Source organism: Anser brachyrhynchus (genome assembly GCF_964034855.1).
Source record: "Anser brachyrhynchus genome assembly, chromosome: 1".
Taxonomy (NCBI): Eukaryota; Metazoa; Chordata; class Aves; order Anseriformes; family Anatidae; genus Anser; species Anser brachyrhynchus.
In genome coordinates this window covers 45,649,280-45,672,725 of record NC_137694.1, presented here as the reverse complement: position 1 = coordinate 45,672,725, position 23,446 = coordinate 45,649,280, and the positions used below count along the sequence as shown (strand labels likewise).

At 37.1% G+C, this 23,446-nt stretch overlaps 1 protein-coding gene across 3 annotated transcripts in view; it reads left to right on the top strand.

The window, feature by feature from the left end:
* ANO4 (anoctamin 4) overlaps positions 1-23,446 on the top strand; it is a 224,567-nt gene that overhangs the window by 147,852 nt on the left and 53,269 nt on the right. For 2 of the 3 annotated variants that reach the window (XM_080595542.1, XM_080595544.1), the window contains 6 exons: positions 2,597-2,697; positions 2,941-3,042; positions 5,877-5,921; positions 10,497-10,628; positions 21,352-21,458; positions 23,266-23,321. In XM_080595542.1, the coding sequence (XP_080451668.1) occupies positions 2,597-2,697; positions 2,941-3,042; positions 5,877-5,921; positions 10,497-10,628; positions 21,352-21,458; positions 23,266-23,321 (543 nt within the window). The remainder of the gene's footprint in view (positions 1-2,596; positions 2,698-2,940; positions 3,043-5,876; positions 5,922-10,496; positions 10,629-21,351; positions 21,459-23,265; positions 23,322-23,446) is intronic. The other variant, XM_080595543.1, reaches the window with a different exon arrangement.

The following is a 23,446-nucleotide window of genomic DNA, read 5'->3' as shown; positions in this document are numbered from 1 at the left end:
AGTATATTTGACAAAGGACACAAATCTCCAGCCTTGATCCTGAGAAACAGCCTGCAAATACTGCAAAACGTGGGCTTTTCAAGAGATGTTCAATGTCAGCATAACTTTGCTTCCATTCAGACTAACAATGATAACTTCAGAAAGAGAAGAGTCAGGTCAATAGTGAATATATATTTTTAAGTCTTGGACCTAGAATGCTTGTGGGAATACATGTGACTTTGATGGCCAGGACTTAAATTAAACAGCAGTTAACACCACTCTGTTTCTAGACATGAAAGCCTCTTTTCAGAAGAAGAAAAACCTGCCCTTTCTTTACAAATTTTCCTTGGCCTATCTGATGACTGTAACTCGCCAAAGATGTTTATACTTTTGGAGTTATGTAAATGGCCCCAACATTAGTTTCTTCCACTCCTTACATAGTGATACCCGAGAAATATGGTACTTACTTTTTAAGCACATCTGTGTTAGATTTGTTTTCTTTGGGAACACAGTACCTGTACAAACTTAGTGGTATAAGAGAAAGATAATCTTGCTAGTCGGGCAAGTCTATTATACAGGTGCCTATGGCACTACCTGTATTCTGAGATTAGCTGCAATGATAAAGTGCTAGAAGTGATTTGTCAGTGAAGCCGGAAAGGTTGGGAATTAAGGAATATGTCTGATACCGAAGTATGGGCTACTAAAACATCTACTTGCGATTATTCAATACTGATACAGTATTTTCAGGAATTACATAATATGATTGTTTCAGATCAACTGAAAAAGGAAGTAGGTGAGCAGGAAGAAGGAGAGAAAAATTACAGCTTGTAAAAAATAGTAGATGGATGAAACTGAGGACTGAAACTCATTGTATATTGTACATCTGTAAGCCAGACTGTGGTGCTTTTAATTCAAGACATTCTATCATGTTTAGTAGTGGACTTGTCTGTACTAGGTTAAAGGTTGGACCAGGTGATCTTAGAGATCTTTTCCAACCTGCATGATTCTATGATTCTAGGTTTTGAAGATCAGGTTTCAATTAAACTAAATACGCCTTGCTAGTGTGTTTAACAAGAATTTTAAAAATACATTCCTGTAAGAAATTGTTTTATTAAGAATGCCTTCTTTGCACTGAATATTCTGAACCTTATCTTTGAGAGTAGTTTGCTGTAAAATTTTAGAGTAGCAGAACTTAGTCTTGTTTTTGTGGTATCTACTTGCTAAAGTCTTGTGGGCAAATTAAAGATAATTTGCAAAATGTACTTATAAAGAAAAACATCATTAAGGATCTGATTTGGAATCCATAGAAGTCAATGGAAAGATTACAGCTGAATTCATTTTCTCTGATGCAACTCTCTTGAGGGCATTTTTTTGCTGTTCTATCATATCTTGTTGAAATATTTTGCAGGAAGTTACCAATAGAACAGTAAGATATTTTTTCTGAAGTTTTTAATACCAGAAATTCACTTGTTCTACTATGCACTACATCTATTTTTTTCTTGCAGCTTAATAATAATTTGGCAACAAAAATTTCTGTGTCCTTTTTTGAGGATTCAAAAAAATCTACTTGTTTTAAAAAATGTTATCTTTGTAATGACTCTTTTGTTTTGTTTTGTTTTCCTGTTTCGTTGTTATTGGTTTGTTTTGTATTGGTCTGTTGTTTTTGTCTGTGCTGAGAAAAGTCATATATATGTATCTTAACTGCTGGAGTTTTAATTCCTGTCACCCTTCACAGACTAGTAATAATGTTCTGGCTACTTTAAGGATATGAACATGCTATGACAATTCCAATGATTTCTACATCTATCAGAGTAGTGGAGGGAAGAATCAAAAGACATCAAAAATACAAACGTCAGCCTTCAACCCTTATAGTCACTGCAACTTCCAAATAAGTGACACCAGATTTAAGAACCCCCAGTATGTTGTAATAGCTAAGAATTAATGTGAGAAATATTTAATATACTACAATGTATAAAAGACTAGGATATCATCCCTAAAGCCTAACTAATCTCTAAACTAACAAATTTCTTGCCTAGTTTCTCAGTCCTCACACTTTCCTTTTCTTATAACCTGTACACCTTCACCCATTTCCTCGATATTCCTTGAATTCAGCCAGTGGTAGTTGTCCCTCTTAATGTGATCCATTTAGTTGTTGCAAGCTGTATTAAGTGCAGATTTATGAGAATATCATTGATTTTCATTAGAATTTGAAAAATTCATCTTTCAGTATTAACATTTGACTGTCAGTGTTCTCAATAAATACAGCTTCAGCTGACCCTGCTGTAGCTTTCTTGAAAAGTACTATTAAAAAAGTACTAGATATTCTGATGTGAATATCCTGCATAAAAATCTCTATACGCTACATATAACCCATAGGAAAGAAGACAGTGTCAGTGAATGTGTGTACAGGCCAGACGGGAGTCACAGGGAAAACCAGAAGGAAACCAGAAGGAAAATAAGTTGGTAAAATCCAGATAGAGCTCCACGTGCTTGAGGAAGAATCAGGAAATGGGAGGGGTGACACAAGACAAGACTAAATACTGACCACCGCCGGTGATTTCTCTCTTTCTTGCCTGAAAAAGTAAGCTGTGGTGGCTGTTTTCTTCTTCTCTTGCAGTCATCTCTAACAAACAGTGACATCATCTTTGTGAAGCTGCATGCCCCTTGGGAGGTCCTGGGCAAATACGCTGAACTAATGAATGTAAGAATGCCTTTCAGGTAGGTGTAGCTGTATTTTGTCTTCACACTTTACTGTAAAGCTAAAGTAAAAATAACTCCGAAATGCACATGGAAAGCTCATCTGTAAGATACCACACATCCTGTGAAAGTATAAATGGAGTGCCATAGATACCATAGTCATTGTTCTTTCTTGTTAATGCCTGCAATTTCAGTAGAGTATTGGTTTGAAATTAAGGTGAGCTGTAGCAGTGCAGCTGTTTTCATGGGGTATTCTATCCTTAGGCCCTTTAACCCCTTCACTGCTGGAGCCCCCTGCATACTTGTGCGCTGCTGTTTTTTAAATGGACATTTCATTGAAATCAATGGGAGGTCAAGAAGATCCAGGTACGTAAGGCAGCACAGAAAGTGCATGTCTGTTGGACGTATCTGGTATGTTCAGCACCTGTAAATTTTCTGCTTGTATAGTGCATAATTATGGAAATGCAGGTTATAAATAAGTATCACATCTAATAAGAGAACAATTCAGACTGTAAGTGCTTTTGCCTGTGGAGAAAATAAAGAAATTGTATAAAATGTCACTGACAACCAAATTAATTTCACATAATCATTCAGATTATTTTTATCATTTATTTAATATTATTTGCATGTTGAGCTATGAAATTTTCTCTGTAAAATATCTATTTTACTCTGCTGGTTACCAGAAGATTTAAAATAGCATGAAGATTTCCACTCAAACTGACCAAAACCCATGAACTGAGAGGTCTTGATTCTTCTTTCAATTAGCAGGGTTTATAGATGCATAACTCCATTGATTTTAATGGAATTACTCCTGAGCAAGAAAAGGATCAGACCCAGAATATGCAACTAGTGAGTTTGTGTCCTTTGCAGGATTTCTATTCCTGTTTTCTTCTTACTTAAGGATGACAAATGCCTCTGGTATGAGACAAGCTGTAATATTACAGAACTTCCTAGGAATAATGGATATGAATTAAGGACAAGATTGCAGGCTTATTTTCTATGTCTGTATGCTTAGTTTTGTTTTGTTTTGTTTTCATTTACACAGCAAATCTTCAATTGCTTATCTGGGCTTCTAGTGCTAGAGAAAAACATAAACGCTATCATGGATCATTACAAAACATTCATATTCTTTTAAAAAAAGTGTTCTAGCCACAGAAAAGATGGACTGGGTCAAAAGTGTACCTCCTTTATATTCCCTGGCATTCCTTGAGATGAACCTGGCCCAGTAGAAGGATAAGGTCCCATGATTAAGAAGTACACCAGGAACTCAGATTTTAGTCACTGTGATCAGTTTGTTCTTTCCTGATCTGAAGTCCCTGCTTTGAGATCTATTTCTCAGCAGTTAGCAAATCAGGTGCCATACAGAAAGATGTGCTTCATGTCCACAGCTTCATTCTTATCTACAGTGTTGCTAAGAGGAAATTGTGGGTTTTTTGGTTTTGTTTTGTTTTTTTTTTTTTTTGTCTGACAGGCAGGCTCTTAATTTTTATTTTAAGGGCAACAATGTTGTTTACCATTTAAAGACAAGAATCAGAATTTTTAAAAATGTACACTATTCTAGACTGCCTGTTTCCAGGCACACTTGTCTGACCCTTGTTTTAAGGGTTGCTGATTGCTTACAGCTCCCAGTAAGTTTAGGTGGAAATTGTCCAAGGTCCACACATCACTGAATAAAAAACTTGCTGTTTCAAAGCAGGGGTCCCTAAGCAATGGATACCTCTGAATATTTGAAGCAAATCAAGGGGTGGATGTCATCTTCAGTAACACTTATCTTTGACTCATCTCTGCTCCTGCTGAGTAGGGCAAGAGATACAACACTATCTTATGGAGGATTTGACCAAAGGATGCTGACCAGCATGAATTTCTCTTCAAATTTTCACTTCATCAGCACAATATGGGCACTAGTAACAACAATAATGTCAAAATATTGTGTTAAATCTAAGTTCTGAAAATTAACATGGAAACTAACCACTTTTTTTTCTATAGTTTATAGAGCATCGGGGTTGTCTTATTCTAGAATGCTCTCAACCATGATTGCTTCCAAGGCACCAGCAGCGTTACTACACTGTATTTAATATTCACAAATATTCAGAATGAAATGTGTGGTGTGGCCCTTCCTTTTCCAGAAGTGATACAGTTCAGTGTTACATGATGGCACCTCTCAGAATACACCACCTTCATTTAGCAATGACCTCCAGTGGTTAGAGGAAAGTCAGAGGGAGATACTGACGTTCAGGCAGGCACACAAATCTTGCTGTAAGGAGTATCAGTCTCAAAGCCACACCTAAAGCCCTCAGATTTTCTTACCTCTCATCACGATGTGATCTCTGCTGAAGGTGATGGGTCAAATCCTGACAGCTGTGGTGCTAGAGGCACGTAAGAAGAGAGCAAGAGCAGCAGAGTGGGACAGGAGGTGGACAGCCCATTCTGGAGCTACACAGAATGGCTTGGGGCCACTCCACCTGCCCTGGGTGATGTGAGCCCTACAGGGCGCATCGGAAAGCCAGCCAAGAGAGTGTGGTCAGCATGCATCTGCTTGTGCACCCTTGTCTGCTCACTGGCTCCCCACAGGCACTCCCACACAGCTTATTGCACTGACAACAAAAATCAGCAATGCCTGTTTGAGGGGCAGAGGGGGCGGCTGTATCCTGGGGTGGGTGTTGAGTACATACTAATTTGTTTGTGTAGCCTATATTCTGTTTCTGGGGTTGATACTCCAGCAGCAAACACTGGTCCTGGTTGTCACTGCATGTGTTATTGGCATATTGCAACATCAGGCACTACTTCCCTGGCTTTTCTAAATGATTTCCCTTGCATTTTATCAAATGCAGTTTTAGTAATTCACTAGTGGATAAGAGATGCATAGAGGATAATTTATCCATATTAGTATTGGTCCTATAAAATTCCTGCAACTTTTTATGGACGTCTTGGAAATAGAAACATCTTTGGGTCCCTGTCTTTCACACATGACAAGTAGCAGAAAAAGAGAAGACAGTACGAAAACGATGACCTTCTTGCAATTCAAATGCCACCAGAGTCTGTGTGGCTTTCCTGTGACAGTTCTGTTAATCTCTCTTTTAGTCTCTTCCTCCACCTCTTACAGGCTTCTGTCTTCAATCTCCTTTCCTTCCTTGCTAGTTCATACTGTAACTGACGATGGGTTTTCTTCTCGACTGGCTTCATTTTTGCTGTTCTTCCAGGAGAAAAATCTATTACCTGCACCGCCGATACAAGTTCATGAATAGGTGAGTACAGTTCTCATGTTAGTTCAGCTTATGTTAATTTGAACCTGGTAACTAAAATAATTGTGAAGGTCAAGCTAGAAGTAAAAGGTTATTAGCTGCATTTGTAGGAAGGTTGGAGGGAGTGATCACACACTAGGACATATGCAAAAACAAATACAGCAGTTATATTTTTAAGGCATTTGCTATGTGAAATTCATTTTACCAGTGTTGCCTTTTTTAGGAATAAGGAAATGTTTTCCAGCTGATGGAGTCATTTTTTTTAAGGAAGAATAAGTGAGTTAGTGCAAACACTATCTTTTCACATAGCTCATTAGGGAGTTTCTTAGGGTTAAAATACCACAGGTACTGCTTTTTTTGCATTTCCATACACCTTGCCTACTTCTTACAGTGATGGCATTATTTATTTATTGCTTCCTCTGTGGGGATGCTTAGTACTTTGTTGGTAGATAGGAAGGCAATGAACCAAATTCATCTCTGGTGTGAGCTTGAGAGATGAGTACTTTTGAAGAGTCTTTGAAGTTCTTTCACTCAATTATTAAATATCTTAACGTTGGGTTTGATGTGGTTTGTGCCTGACTTTATGGAATAAAAAACTTCCAGTGCCACAGTTTGCATTTTCGATATCTCAGACAATTAAATGAAAATGTCTCCAAAAAGACTAAAATATATATAAAAGCTTTGCAAAGACCAGCTCATACATTGACATTTAATGCCACAGTGCTGTTGATGCAGTTTTCAAAAGGCTCTAATGTTTGATTTACTGTCTCACTCTTAAGTCAGTGGAGAAACTCCCCTGAACTTCTGAGAGAGAAGAATTAGATTTGAAAAATCTGCATATTGGAGTAAACAGCTGTATCACTCTGCAGATAATATCACTAAATGAACATCCATGGGAAAATAAATGATGTATTATCACTCTGCTGCATAAGCATATTAAAAAGCATTTCATATATTAAATCCCATCACACTGTGCTGGTGACTTGAGAGTACCAACAATGACCTCACATTATGGTATATGCTTTTTTACACTGGCAAACACCAAATGGGCTCTTTATGAGAGCTAAGAAACACACGCTGTTCTTCTGAAGTTTGTCAATGTTCCCCCACTTGCCATCCCCACCTTACGATGAATACATAACACCTGTCAATTTCAGAGTTTGTCATGATTTTAGTTAAGACATGGCTGCTTTCACTACAGCAATAGATTAAAAGGAAGGAGTAGGTAAAGATTTTAACATCTATATGTGGCATATGAAATTTTGCCTTACGTTCATTTTCTCTTGAGTCAGCATATGATTTGAAGTCAGAAATAGTGCGATCTTTTTCTGTGGGTTTGTGGTTTTTCTTGCTCCTGAGTGATGACAACACTTGACTAAATTCAATTTTTATGTTCAGGTCTATGAATAGCTACTTGAGGCAGAAAATCTATAACTGAATAGTTCCAGTGGGAAAAAAGGAAAACATATTCAGCTCTATTTTCATTTATGTAAAATTCAGATTTACAGCTTCAATAAAACTGTCTATTTCCTCTACCCTTAGTTCAGTGAAGAACAGAAGCAAGTGAAGCTTTGATCCATTTTTTTGCGCTAAGCTAAAATTAAATTGGCATTTAGGCAAAATTTATTTTAAGGAGGACTTTTGTTACAGGGCAAAGTCCAGAGCAGATCTCTTGCAACTTGTCAGTCACACTTGAATTTTCTTTCTGAAAAATTCTAGTGATCCCAAAGTTTTAAATAACAAAACTCCCCTAGTATAGTCTAGAGGAAAGTATGGGTATCAGGTGCATACACAGTATCTAGAACTGTACCTGGGCTGTGGTTAAAAAATAAACTAAGACAATATCTAGCACTACAATATGCATAAAGCTCTTTCAAAGTTGAGCGAAAAATAAAATCAATCTCAATTCAAAGAAATTGTTTTTATTTTCCCAATTTCCTCTTTCTTTCGGAGAAAAATTAAAAATAGAAATAAAAATAAAATAAAAAAGAAAGAAAGAAAAAGAAAAATATTCTCTCTCTACCCTACTTTCTAGCAAGTAAAGTGTTTATTTGAAATTCTTTGAGAAACCCTTTGTGTGATTTAAGTAAAACACCTGTTTTCACAAAGAGGATACTGAGTAAAGGCTAGACCTGGAGAGCAGAGGCCAGGTCAGGACTGAAGTGGAACAGACATGTCTTTGAGACACCATGTGAATTAAGACAGTGCATTTTGGGCATGTGAGGCTAACAAGTATTTTAAAATGGAATTTAGGAAGGAAATGTTTCCATTCTCCTCATTCATTCTGGCTGACTACAGTGCCTCCTCACTCCATGCACTATACTGCTCTTGTGTAGGTTGTTCTGCTTTCCAAACACCATCCCCCTATACAGCTGAGTATATTAGCACCTGGTGCTTCTCCATAAAGGAAAGTGAGGCCTGGATTAGCCTTGAAGAAACAATTAAGCACAATACATTTTTAAAACTGTGCTTCTTTTCTTAAGAGAGAGGCTCGGGTAGAATGCAAAGCCTGCACTGCTTGCTCATGGCACTGTTGAAGTGGCCTGGATGTATTTTAAGTTTGGTCATTTTTCTTTTCCAAGGAAAAAAGTACATTTTTTTCCTAGGGATGGCTTTGCTGTATTCTAGGATGCAAGCTTTGCAGAAAGGCCTTGCAACCTTTCCAGACCTGGTTGCCAGCAGGGAAGGAGCACGCTCCCTGAGCGTGCCAAGTAATCTGAACCTTGCAAGTGGCAAACCAGTCAAATTCTGGGTATGCTCGATGAGAAGCTGACATGAATAATGTAGTTTTCTCAAGTGGAGAAAGCACTTTGTGCGTGCCTGCATGTGCTGTGATAAACCTGCAGTATGCATATCTCAAATGTGCACATTGACTTGCAGGGTGAATGGGAAAGGATTGCAGATTGGCAAGGGTGTTAATCGCTTAGAGAATTCAAACAATTTTAGTCAACAAATAAGCATGGACCGGGATATTTAGAGATTCCCTGATTCCTCTTCCCTTTTCCACACCCAGGGTCACTAAGCCTGCTGAACATATTGTAATGCAGGGCTTGTAACCTTTACAGAGGAAGAACTGAAGGCCGAGAAAGAGGGAATTCCCCAGGAGATAACTTACTTTTCCCTTGTCATTCCTATCAGTCTCTGCACAGACTGGCTCAAGGCTGGCAGTCTTGAAAGGACAAGTGGAGACTTATAAAAGGTCTGACCCTTTGCAGTGCTGGGATCTGACAACGTCTCACCTGCATTCAGGCACAGACACTTGCAAGCTACCTCCACCTGCACTCTGAACTGCTGGGTTGGTGTGAACAATGCCCATTAAGAGTTTTTATTAAATTTTGTGTAAGCCTTATGTCATGCTCACATACACATTGCCATTCTTCTGAACAGTCCCAATGGTAAGTTGGAGTGCCTGCTCCCATGCTACTCACAGACAGGGAATACACAAATAGTACCAAAACGGGTAGAGCTCATGGGGTTACAATTTTGAATGCCCATATTTAAAAATTAGCATTAGCTTTCCTATCGAAGATAACCTGAGTGGAGAAGGTTGTATATTCAAGGAAATATTATATGTATTTTAAATGGAACTATATCATAATTTCATGTCACTGTCCCACACACTCAGTTGCGTGTATATGAATTACCCTCCTTCAAAGTGACTGCGCAGGACTTACAGCATTTGTTGGAGTCAAGGAAGAACGTGCATGTCCATAATTTGTTGTCTGATTTTTGGAGGCAGAGATCACTGGTTAGGAACTGAAGATGTGAGGGAGGGTAGGTTTCATTTTGACGGACCCAGCTCATCTTTGTTATGTTTTTTCATTATAATGTTTTAGTTTGGATGTGAATTTGTTTTAGATTATCTTCTCCTGTCAGCTCTAATTCTTCCCTTTACCATAATTTCAGTGCGCATCTTGGCATGAGTGCCCTTGTGATTAAATCAACACTTTCTCCAACTTAATCTTAGTTTGCTTTCACCTTCTAAATGTAAGGATCTGTGCAGCTGTCACCTATTAATCTATACACTGAGTATTTTGTTTTTGTGGAGGCAGTAGTATTGCAAGACACAGTTAAACCAAATGAACAAAGTAGCCTATTTTGTATACCGTCAGCTGCAAGGTAAGAACATGTAGAGAGCAGAAGAAGGATGCGGTTTGCTGGGGTTTAGGTTCCAAAGTTCTCTGTCACGATCTGGGTTATTCTAAGGTTTATATGTCCAAAGTCTACTGTGTAGTTAAGCCTGAAATTTAAAGTAACTGAAAAGCTGAGAATAAAGGTTTAGAGAGTAGCCAAGAGCTTAATGAGTATGGATTTTTAGGAGTGTGTAACATTGGCATTGCTTTTCTGTTGAGACAAAATAAGATGTTTCTCCACTAAAAGCTTGTTATTAATAATCAAGTTCAGCATGTATAATTCAGTCTGCCTCAAAAATGTCAGACATTGCTTCTTTTGTAGTTGTAAATATTAAGTGGTCTAGTTTGCCAACAGATGTTCTTTGTAAGAGTTCTGCAATGTAATGAAAAAGTAAGATATATCTCATTCACTGTCTCAAATGCTCACACTTTTCGTGTTCTGCAGGATCGAGAAACAAATAAGCAGGTTTCGAGGATGGTTACCTAGAAAGCCAATGAAACTGGATAAGGAGACACTGCCGGATCTGGAGGAGAATGACTGCTATACTGCACCATTCAGCCAACAAAGGATCCATCAGTGAGTACTTTATTATATCATAGCATCATAACTTAATTACAAGATTAAATTTTTTCCTTCTGGATTCACCTTGGAAAAAATCAATTTCTTAGTTCACGTCTTAAAGACTAGTGTCTTCAGATTAGTTCTTTGTCACACAAAGGGAGAGAGTCTTGAGAGAGCATAAAGTCTGCCTACGTTTGTAGTAATTAAAGGTCCAGCTCAAAGCTAAAAGAAATCAATGGAAAAGTTCCTTTTGATTCACTGGAATTTCAATTATATACTTAAAGTAGTCAACTGGCTAATTCTCTCTTGGGTCAGAACTACAGTTTTTCTTTGTATATTTAAGATGTGATTAAAACTTATTCAGCATTTCTGTCTTTTATATAATCAATATTAGTCTTTCTAACACTGATGGTCAAAATAAACTGATACTGCATTTCATTCCTAGTTATGTCTGTAAACCAAACAGAAGTCTAAAAACAGGACAGTGTTATTTTATTTGAATTTCTCTGCCTTTTACTTCAACAGAAGCAATGCTGCTTGCATAATGCCAGTGTTAAGGTCTATCAGTTGCCCTTGTCCAAGAATACCAGTGGTATCAGTATTGCACCAATGTTACAAAAGAAATCATTTGACTAGTAGAAGCCTTTACTCTCTTGCAAAATGCAAAACAGAAAAAGGCTTAGCATTGTTTTCAGATCCCATGTTGAATTTTTAAGGCTGGCAAACTTTGGAGAAAGAGTGTGTCTTATGGTTAGTTACTGGGCCTGTGATATTGGGAGCAATCACTGACTACCTCAAAACAAAACCACAAAGAATAGGCAGCAGTGACCAAGGTACTAACAGAAAACTCATGTGATGTGGAATGAGTCACATGTAGATCAAAGACTAAAAATATGAAATATGTGATTTTATTTAGGGAGAAGACAAGTATAGTTACTGCTCTTTGAATAAACATTTCATTCAAATGCCTCACTTTGAATGAACAGTTTTTCAGGGAGTGGATTTATTTACTGCAATAGGAGTGAATAAAATAGATGTCCTCTGCTGCAAGTAGTGTCTTTTCAAATACAGCAGAAAAACAAAAACAGGTGCAAATCTCCAGGGAAATTTCAGTAGAAGTGTGCTCTTAGCACCAGTCACCAGCCAGAGTTATCTCCACTAAACGTCTGTGCCCTGAATAGACATTGGATTCAGGCTAGAGAGTCTTCTGAGATTTAAGCAAAAAGATGTTTCCGTTATTTCGCCCTGCAATAGGAAGAGTATGTGCAGACCAGTGGTAATTTAAAAAAAAAAAAAAAAAAGTCTGGACTTATGTTTTTATTAATATTAACTGTTAACTGTCCTTAAAATTATGGCATGTGACTTTGTGTGTATGTGTGTGGCTGGAAGGAGAATTGGCATATATGAACCAGAGTATTTTTTATATTGTTCTGCCTTGCTTATATTTGAATTGGTAAACTAGCAAGCTTTTTAGTAAATGCTGATCATTTGCATTCCCGCTGTTGTTTGGTGCTTCTTTTATATCATTACAGACTTTATAGCTCCACCCCACAGCAGGTCGGATATTTTCGGTTTGCTTTCTGTTTAGTCTACCATTCCTGCTGTGTGGGGACTGATATAATGCTGGCTGAGCTGCCCTCCTGCCCCACAGAGGTGCTGGCTCTGGCAGGTTTCTTGTACTCCCCTTATGCTCCAGCCTGTTGCCTGTATCTATCTTATTATTCTTCACCAGAATTTTGAAATCTAATGACTTGTTCAATATTTGTCAAGTGAATTGCATGCAAGCTTTTTAATTGTTCCAAGAATTTCAGGGGACGTTGGTAAGCAGAGCATTTCAGGAACATCTTTGGTCTATACTTCTAATCTTTGGTGGTAGAGTGTGAGTATCTAATATTTGGAAATGTAGATATAAAATGATTTTAGAATTCTTTTTAGAATTATTTTATTAGTATCAGTTACCAGTCCAAAAGTGTATTATGTTGAGGTTCACTTACTTTATATAAGTTGCTGCTTACTTTACGTAAATTTCTGTTTCTTCCAAGATATAGATAAACATTCTGTTGGAAAACCTGTATACAACCAGCCAGAACATCAAACATGGCGAACATACGAGTAGAAATTGTTGGTTTATGTATTAATGTTGATGTGTATCTCAACACATATTAACTGATGTAACAAATACTGCGACTGGCACCTTCATTTGTGTGGGTCAGTTTTGACAGATGGGGTTTGATCAGTAAGAAAATAATTTCTCTTTCACATCTACCCCCTGCTATGTATTGTAACCTTCACAAAGACTGCACTGTTAATTGTCCCCTACTGAGAAGAGTAACAGAAACCCTCCAAAGTTGATAAACGTCATGCCTCCGTATTAAATTGAAGCTTCAGTTATCAGTTGTCACTGATGTGTTACATAAACTTTCACTTGCTTTTTAATAACAAAAAAAGCTGCTGATTGAATTTAATGCGATTTTTTGAAACCCATCAGGTCTTTTATTTAAATTTATATCCCAGAGACCCACAATGCTCTTTTAGGAATGTGAAGATACATAGTGAAATTCTTGAGAAATGAAAATTGCCATCTGCAATAAAGTTATGATAATTTAGCTTACAGATGGTTGATGATAGGAAAAGTCTATGCATTTTCATATTTGGTGTAGTTAAAGTTTTGCTAGAGTGCTGTTACATACCATATTGCCATTACAACTAAATTATTAGCTAGCATTATAATGGGGCCTACATTATTGTCATGGGCAGTGACACGTGGAATTCACATTCTCTTCTGCAGGTACATTATCCTGTAGTCTAGAGTATCAGTGACAGTCTCTTCCTTACGCTTGGGCTTTTAGATACAGCTCTGCTTCTGTTTCTGTCACACACGTCCCAAAACTGATTCACACAGAACATGCAGAGGACATGGTGGATCCCAATACCATACAGATGCTCAGCTGGCTGACCTCAGGTTTAAGACCTTTCAGCCAATGCAGGGCCATTTTTTGAAGTTCTTTAAGTCCTCAGAAAATGGAGAATAAATGCAAGTCTTGTGCATTGTGTTTAGGTTGTAGCTAAATAATGTCATTAGTGTCTGCTTTTCCTTTTTATCATATCTTGCATACAGATTTTCAGTTTTAAGTTTATAGTAAAAAAGATGAAATTCTCTTGCAAATCTGGAATCCTAAGTGAAAAGTATATTAAACCTTTCTTTAAGAAATATCTACAGGAGCTTAAAATATATGATCAGTCTTTTAATTACACTAAGGAGGATTTTGCTGGCTCTTGTACAAGTATTTCTGGAGAGCAAGCTATGTTCTTTTGCCAGTTGAATATGTCTAGGAATTCTGTGTTATCATTAATCAATGTTTGTCCAAGACATTCTGAACTCTTAATAATCACATAGTAAAACATTCACAAATGCTACTGTCCCGGAAGTATAAATCTGCATATCCTGAGTTTGCTGACAAGATGTCCATGTCCTCACTGTAGGTTTGGCCACATACTATAGCTGGAGGTTGCAGAGTTCTTCCTTCTAAACTTGTCTCATGTGCTTTAAATTTTCTGAGGTATCATTCCTTAAATATTCACATGAGCTTGTTCATATTTGATGTTCGTCTTGAATTCCTAATTTCTTCCTTTCTTCACAGTCTCAGATGTTTTTCATCTCAGCAAAAAAAATACAACGTTTATCCTTTTTTAGATCTAGACACAGTTTTCATATCCAGGTCTCTGGTCTGATACAGATGATGCTTGAAACATGGTATGAGTACAGTCTTCATTTGTGATAGTCACCGTTAAAAGCATGGAATGACAAGTTTCCTCCAGGGAAGGAAAACAGTTAAAATAAACATAAAATAAAAATAAAAACTAAAACTAAAAATAAAAATAAAAATTAAAATTAAAATTAAAATTTAAAAAAAAAAAAAAAAAGGCCTGATTTGGCCTTGTTTCAATAGGAATTAATACTTTTGAGGTACTGAAGTACAGTGAGCAACTTTAAAGGTTGTTTTCTAGCCTTGTTCCTTCTTGAATATTTCGTTCCCGTTCAGATGGAAAAAGGCTAATTTGAAAAAAAAAATTAGATGTGTTTTCAGAGACATAGCAAACCCTTTGCAGTACCTCCAAAACAGGCAAAGAAAACTGTAAGAATCATATTTGTAAGATGTGCCTATAATTTTTGCAGCATGGGTTCAGGTTTTCTTTTAAAGAGATTATTATTATACTTTACAGGATATATCGTAGAATTGTCAGTACAAGAGAAGACCAAAATTCATCATATTTCCTAGGCAATAGGAAATCATTTTTTTTGGAGGAAAGAAGCTCTGTCTGGCTGAGGCAAGCATTTTGTTGGAATTTTGTGGAATACAAAATCATAATTTGCAAGATAGTCTTCTGAGCAGTATCTCTCTTCTTCAGCCACAGATAGGGAAGGGGGTTTTTTTATGCCAAACCATTTTTTCTGAAAATTATCAGTTACAAGAATGCACAGTTCACAATATCTAAAAAATGTTTTCCCTCAGACATTATGACAATTAATTATTTTTCTACTACATCTTAGTTATTTTATGTAGTGAGCTGCTAGTCAGCTGGGAATAGTAACAGTGGTAATTATCTGAAATTTCTTTGATAGTTGTATAGTAGCTAGGAAAATGCTTTTAATTGCTGCTTAGAGATTTCAGACTTTATCAGGAGCTATTTTCCTTTTTTTTTTTTTCTTCCAAAGGCGATAAACGCTCTGGTTAAATATTAATATAATATATAATTGAATAAGCCTCTTTAAATAAATATTTATTACTTCAGTGAAAATTAGATAAAAACTTTACACAATTTGGAGACTGGGAAAGTACCTGTATTAATTAAAAATCAATTAAAAAGTAAAATTAAAATATATACCAGAGATTAATGCAGTTGTTTTCATTTCTACCAAATCCCCTTGTACATATTGTCCTGTATTTTTCTCAGATTTCCAAGATATCTGTCTGTCAGGGTGGAGTTACATTTTACATTTTTTCTGATGCTCAGATTGGCTCTGATAAATGCTGTCCTCACCAAGATGACCTGTGACTATGTCCCACCAAGCTGCTTCACACAGAGTTCATGGATGGGTCAGGAAGGAACTGCATGGACACTTACGTGGTTTAAACCAGGATGGTCGTTCTTGTGTTTGTATAAATCTACAGTGTAATAACTACACATTTGCAAATAGCTTCTTATAAGCAGGGGATCATATATCCGTAAGATTCATGCTCCTAAACAAATCTTTGCCTGACCAAACTTGTAAGCACCTTGCAATGGGTTTCTTAAATTCTCTTTGATTCTGAAAGTTCTAATTGCCTGGCAAACTGAATAAAACAGGGCTAAATTTAAATAAATTTAAAAACTATTTAATTTTTAAAATAAATTTTAAGATTATTTTTACTAAAAAATAAATAAATAAAGCTCATTCTATCTCTGTTTAATATTCCCGAGTGAACTAATTTAAATTAAGAAGTGATTTAGGGAGCAGGGTGATTTGGGAGAGGAAGGTGGAGGAGAGGTTCAGCACTTTCAAGGCTCTATTTTCCTTTAGCAGTTTTGAGGCTGTGATGTGCCAGATCTGAGACAGACAAAGCCACTAATACATTCTTCATCCCAAAGTGAAAAGTGGTCCTGGTGTAGGCACATGATGGGAAAAATCACTGATAACCACTAATAAACATTTTATTTCAGATAAACAAAAAAGTCTCTCACAGCCTTGTAAGTCACGCAAAATGAAAATAAACAGCAAGTAATCATCATACACCCATTTTCAAACAAATAAACTACAGGGATGTGTGGTAATATTCTCACTGCAATACTGCAGCCTCATCTTGTTGCTGATGACTTTCTTTCTCTGTTGTCAAATGAGGTAATGACCTGCCATTGCCTCAGCCAACAACAGCTAGCTAGCTCCAGTGTTTTACCTAGCAGTGCAGAGAGGTGGGCATTTTTTTCTGTACAGAGGAATACGCTTCTCGTGTAGTGATTCCTAAGTTCAGACAGCATCTGTGCTTCCAGTGTGTACTGCTTCCAGCACCAGATTTGCTTAGATCATACATTTTAATATGGTGAGTGTCAGACATTAAACTTTTCAGTGTCTGGGGATACCATGGAGCAAAGATACGCATTGGGTATGCACCCATGCTCAACTGTAGTTTTGTAACCAGACCATGGGTGTTCAGCTTTCAGCATGTATATCTCACCAGTACAGCAGAAAATAGCATTTTCAAGCCTTTTGCTTCTCCAATATAAACTGAAGAGTAAGCACAGATTTTTCAAATTATTAGACACATATTCAAGACTTAATTTTACCCCCAGTGGGTTTGTACAACCTGCAGAATGAACAAGGAGAATGTAAGAACAGGAATTCATTGGCAGTTTGTTGAATTCACATTCATTTGAGGGCCTTCTCTAGACGATGGTTGGCTTTGCTGTGCTTTATCCATGGAAAGACAGTTTGAAATCTCCAGTTCAGAGTCTAATTAAGAAAGCTACAAATATAATTTCAAAGCAATTAACCTTCAGTGACTTGTCACATCGCTTACAGTAGGAATTTAAGAGCAATATTTCCACAACAACATTTTTAAAAGGCACTTTAATTAAGGATCAGCTCTGGAACCTTTACTGCCAGAAGTGCTCTCATTATCTTCATTGGGATTCTCCTTTTGAGTAAGGACAGCTCACAGAAATATGGTTTACAGGACCAGGTTAATGGGTATAACTGTTGTGGAACAAATCACTGGTTTTATTATCTACCTATGCATTACCTTCACAAGGAATAAAAATATTAGTGTATTAATTCTTACTTATTTTTTTTTGTCCTACAGAAGAGGTGACAAAGTGACCAAAACCTTCAACTGAACTGTCTCCTAAATAATGCCTGAACCCTCACTGATCCTGAAAACAAGCTGCATTACTCATGAATATTCAAACCTTTGTGTGTATTGAAATTCTAACAAGGGCAGTAGAAATAGAACAGCTGAGGAAACTGTTCCATCTGGAAGTAGCAAGGGTTAAAAAGTTCCTTACAAAGCCTCTATTTTGTGTATTTTGTAGCTCAGTAATGTCTGATGAATGTTTTTCTACACCTAGTTTGGAAATATTTTCAGCTCTGACCCCTGTGCAGTGAAATTTGAAGGGTGAGATTCTACATAGACTGAAAAAGACTTTCTCCTCTGAATTTGGATGCTGTAGACCTTGAAAGAGCCCTGATGACTATTCTGTGAATATGGATTTATCACTCACGTTCAGAAAGGAGACAACCTAGAGCACAAAAACCTTGGAGGAAGGAAGGCCCAGAAAGTGCAGGAGAGAAGGGTGTTGATAGAAAAGGATAGATCCTGCACTGAAATGCGTGATTCTCAGCAGACAACGGAAACCCCTGTGATTTTGGAGACAAATTTGAACCTCCCCCAACATGGTCCTAATATATGTCAACCTCTAACGGAGATGTTGCAACACATGGTTAAAACTACTTCAGATAGTTTCAGTCTTTCAGTGCCTCCCAGTCATTTTTATTCCCTATTTTTATTCCCTGTACCAGAGCCCACTGCCCCTTTGGCTGTGCTGATACTGCTCTGTCTGGGGCTGTTCTATATACGATTATGCATAAATTATCAAAATGGCCAAATAACCAAAAAGAAAAAAAAATGGTTTTTCTATTAAAAAATAGGCAAGGATTTATTTTAACCTTTGCCATGTGCAATTACTCCCCAAAACTGTGACACAGGAATAGTCCAGTACATCCAGAGGACTCATGTTTGGCACTCCTCTCTCACCTTTGGTGAACTCTAGTATTTCCTCCGCACCCATGTCTCTGTGAGTAATGCTGGAAAACACTGAAGGACATGTTCTTGGCCTGCTCCAGCTGGGGTGACTTCTCCCTCTCCTCTCCCCATCTTGTTGACAGGTGCAGTTTAATGGCACAAAGGATGGGCAGGGCAGAACCTCTACAGCTGTCATATTCACATATGTTTTAGGACTGTTTCAGATAGTGCTGGAATTGGCAGTGTTCTTCATGGTAGTTATCATACTGAAGTGTTGACATCTGCTTCACAGACACATCTGCTTGTTCCTTTGTGGCCAAGTGAGATCAACAGATACAATACTGTTGCTAAGTTTACAAATGAATGCAAATATCTAAAGTGCTCTTTAAAACAAATAGTTCTTATTGCCTTTCAAGATTGAACAGTGTTTGGTTTTAGCCTTTTTTTTCCCTACTCATGACTCACAAAGATAGAAGCAACTAAATGTAGAAAGACTATTAACCTACTTGTCCAGAAAAGTGGTTGAAAGAATTACCTGTAGTTGCAGAATGTCATAGTCATGATAACAAATAGGTAAAATAACATTATATTGCAAAAATAATAGATAAATATTATTTTTTTACCATTACCTGAGTCAATGTTGCTAGTTTCCCAAATGAGTCTATTCCATTTGCAATTGAATCCTGCAAGAACTCGTAGCTAATGAAAATTACTGTGCTGTTTTGATTTCAAAAGTTATTTTCATAGACCTTTAACATTCGGTGCTACCTGGAAGGTGAGATCTTAGAGATGGAAGTCAGACATTACAAGAAAATGAAATAAAGTGGGAAAATTCATAGCTATTCATTTCTGTTTCACCACTGTCTTTTAATTTGTTTCTGCTGCTACGAAAACAGCCTAATACAGAGCTCCAGCTTGGAGTTTAGGCTTTTTTTAATCTGTTCTGATTTAATCCTTAAACACTAGGCATTCTGTGATGGCAGTGTTTCCTCTTTTTTTGTCAGAATCCTTCTACTAACTCTTGTTTTGCATATTGGTTGTTTTCAACTACATTTGGTAAAGGTGTAGCTGTCTCAAAGATAAGCAGAGTCTTATTTACTTTATGAGTATCAGCTGATAGAAACGAGACAGTGGCCTACAATTTGTGCCTATGCAGAAAAGGCAGCTGGTGCACACCAACTGTACATGGTGTTTGGTACCAGCCCACTAGTAAATGATCACACACATGGTAGTCAGCCAATATGCATAAATCATGGTAGGTACTCTAGGGCACGTGTAGGACCCTGGGATGTGAGAGGAAGCCAGAAGTGCAGTAGTGAATATATGGCGGACAAATAAATGACCTGCGAGTATTTGGAGTGGAGAGGGAAAGAAGCCATGAGACAGTAATCTCTAGAAAACCAGGTTCCATTAATTAAGCTGCTCTTGGAGCAACTTGTCTTTTATTTTTTGTCTTTACTTTTGAATTATGTCTTTACTTTTGAATTTTTTTACTATGTACCTTTGAGGCTGAACATAATGAATTTACAGGCCGTCTTGTTTGGAAAATTCCACAGAGATTTTTGGATAATAAGGAAGGAAGGAGTGCGTGGAGTCCTTGAAGTCCATAATTTGGACTCCTCACCTGGCTTTCCAAATGAATGTGGAGGTGCAAAGCCATATCTCATTTCCCATGGGTAAAGATTCACTCTGAAAAACAGGGTTTTCATTTGGGAAAATCACCTGAGGGGAAAACTGAGCAGTGAATCCCACGTTGTGCAGAAGAGAAGGTAGCATAAATATATGCCAAGCTCCCTATTAAGATTTTCTCTTTTTATGTCACATCTGTTCAGCACACAGGCTGGCCTCTTTATAACATCTCTATGATTTTACCATTTTATTTATCACTTTATTCAATTCTCTAGAGCTCTTCACGAATACTGAGGAAGAAAACAATCTTACATCCTATCCACAGTATTTTTAAGAATATGAACCTTTCCATTCAATCAGTTACTAAGGACTACATTTTCAAAAATATTTAATTTTTTTAAATATATGCAGAGGCCTACTTCATCAGAAACTCCAACCACTTATATGCTTATTGAAGTATCTAAATTACTTCCAGAGTGTATTCTGAAGCCCCTACATGACTCAAGCAAACATAAGAGTTCTTTAGCAGTTATTAGCTGACATATTGAACCAGTATTTCTAAACTAAAACACTTATATTGTTTACATTTTTCCAGTGACTATGGTGATACGTTAAAATATGTTGTTTTCTGCAAGTACGTATGTTGTAACTAAAAAATCTATATAAAATATATTATAGCAGAAAATCTAATAAATATAATATATTTTGTGGCTATTTTTTTTAATACCCTAGACTCCTCACAATTCTGTCTAAACTATTGAAACTGCATTCATACGTAATGCCATGAACACCTTCTGAAAGCTAATTTTCTACTCTATTTTAGCTTCCAGCACTAAACATAGGAATATCTAATATTTTCAGTTTCTACCAGTATTTTGATTTTCATTAAGCATGGTTAACAGTCATTTTTTACCAAGTGGATGCTTCCATCCAACTTTTAGTGGTAAAGCATAATAAAGAAGCCTGAAATAGAAATCAAATGTGATTTCTACAGCTGCACTTATAAATCTTTTGCTTTTGCAAATTTTTGTGCAACTATTTGGTAGTTTTCAATGACTTATCTAAATGTGATGCTTATCATAGCGAATGCATAAATATCTTTGATCTTTCTCCAGACTCGTTCATGTCATTCTTTGCTAGGAAATGAATGCTGTTACTGAGATCATCTCATCTGGTGAATCATCTCACTTAATCTGATGTCCTTTAATCTTTCTTGCACTTGCTCTCAAACTGTAGATTTTTAATGTGCTACAGAAATTAATGGAATTTAATATTTGCTTTAAACATGATACTATAATTCCTGAAATGGCCTTGTTTGTGTTTTTATATAGCTTCATCATACACAACAAAGACACTTTCTTCAATAATGCTACCAGAAGTAGAATTGTACACCACATCTTACAAAGAGTGAAATATGAAGAAGGGAAAAACAAAATTGGTAAGTGATTTTAATGTGGATGCTAAATTCCATCAGAAAAATAGGAGGAGTCTGGTGGGGCTGATTACACTCTCTTACTTCATTTTCAGTGGCCTCAGTTTTGAACTGTGTACACCTCACCCATTGCTGTGGTAGGGACTTGTCCTAGCAAAATCATCACGCTTATGGAGAAAAGCATTTACTCCTTCATAAAAATGTATTTGGAAGGAAGGCAAGATTTATGCTGTTGTACATCCCTGGATATCTGTTCCTCCCTAAGGGAGATGTGAGGTCCTGTAACTCCGTAGCTGCCATAGGTCAAAGGGGAGTTCACCAAGACGTCCTCAGTGCAAAGGATGCCGTGCATAGCTATGGCATCTCTTTCAAACAGTGAGTGGAGTGGGCCTTTGGAGTAGCACATATGTGGATCCAGGAAAGCAGACAGTGATGGATGAGGGCTGGAGCACAAAAGAGTGGACCTTTTCTGTCTTGTGATACAGAGCATTTACTGCTTCTGTACCATATAGAGACTTGGTCATCACACACAGAGATGCAATCCCCATAAAAGTCTACAGCACATTTCATTTCCCTGCTGTTTAAACCCCATGCATCTTCAAGAGGTAAAGAAGTATACCAGAATTTAACTTGTCTCTTCCCCAGATCCTGGAATGAGGGCAGTGATAGCTCTGAGTAATGGCGGTGTGCAGAGAGGAGAAAAGAAAGGGGACAATTCATGCAGTGCATCCAGCCATTGCATGTAGCACATACATCTGCAGTCCTTGCCTGCCTCAAGATCCCAAGTTCCCTCACATATCTACTTGTCTGGTACCCACCATGAACAAAAAATTGCACAGATCACTGGGCTGAGTAAAGCCCAGCTCAGCTGTACAGGTTTTGCTTTTCTGCCAAAGATACTTCAGGAGAAAGCGTATTCTGCTAAGCAGATACTAATGCTATCACTGAAAGTGCTGTTTATGTTGAATTAATACTTCTCATTGCTGTGTTGTCACTGCTATCATTCCTCTGTGAATTAGGAATGGAATCATGATCCTTTTCCTTTACATCAGTGGGGTTCAACTACCTTCAGGCTGTTAGTGCCAGTATTTAATTTTGCATTGCCATATAGTCGTTCAGTCCTATTTTGGTGACTTTCCAAGTGAAAAGGGCCCACATCTCAGAATCATTCATTATTTCTGTCCTAGTTCTCATTAAAGAGAGTCAAGACCTGACTGAGTGGGTCATATGATTACTTTTTCATGACATTTTGATTCAGGTTCAAATATATTTCCTGGTTTTCTGTTACTGCGGTCTGTCTTGTTCCTGTTCTGTCTGTTAGTCCAGCAGCTTTCATAAGACATAAATTGAACATATTTTACAACATTGTCATCAAATGGAAATTAAAAGCTTCTGTTGTTTTACTGGCCTGGAATTCAGAAATGGAAAGGTCTTCCCTGAAGTTTTCATCTCCCAAGAAATACTGCCCTTCCTCTGTATAGCTTCTTTAGAACAAAATACATGGCATCAAACTGCAGTCTTGATGTGAGGTCCCTAATTTCACTGAAGTTACACTAAAAAATGGATTTGGCAAATGAATCTTTAAACATCAGGCATAATAAATGATAGGTTGTTGTTAATATTAGAACAAATCTTTGCTTGTGTTATATCTTAGTTCCTCAAAACCTATTAAAGATGAATTTTTTACTTGTCTCTCTTACTGTCAATGAGCTTCAAACTTCACTTAGCAGTATATCATGAAAATGTACTTTGCTTTTTACTTAGCAGTTTTACTGGCCTTATTGGTAAATAACTGGATACTTTTGGTTCTTAGGTCTGAATCGATTGCTCAGTAATGGCTCCTATGAAGCTGCATTTCCTCTTCATGAGGTATTTTTCTCTTTTTCTTTCTTTTTTGAAGAGATGCTTCCCACAAAATGAATACTTAATTGTGTAAATATTCTCAGTCTTACTAATGTTATTATTCTCTTTTACATTCTACAGCTGCCTCTGGC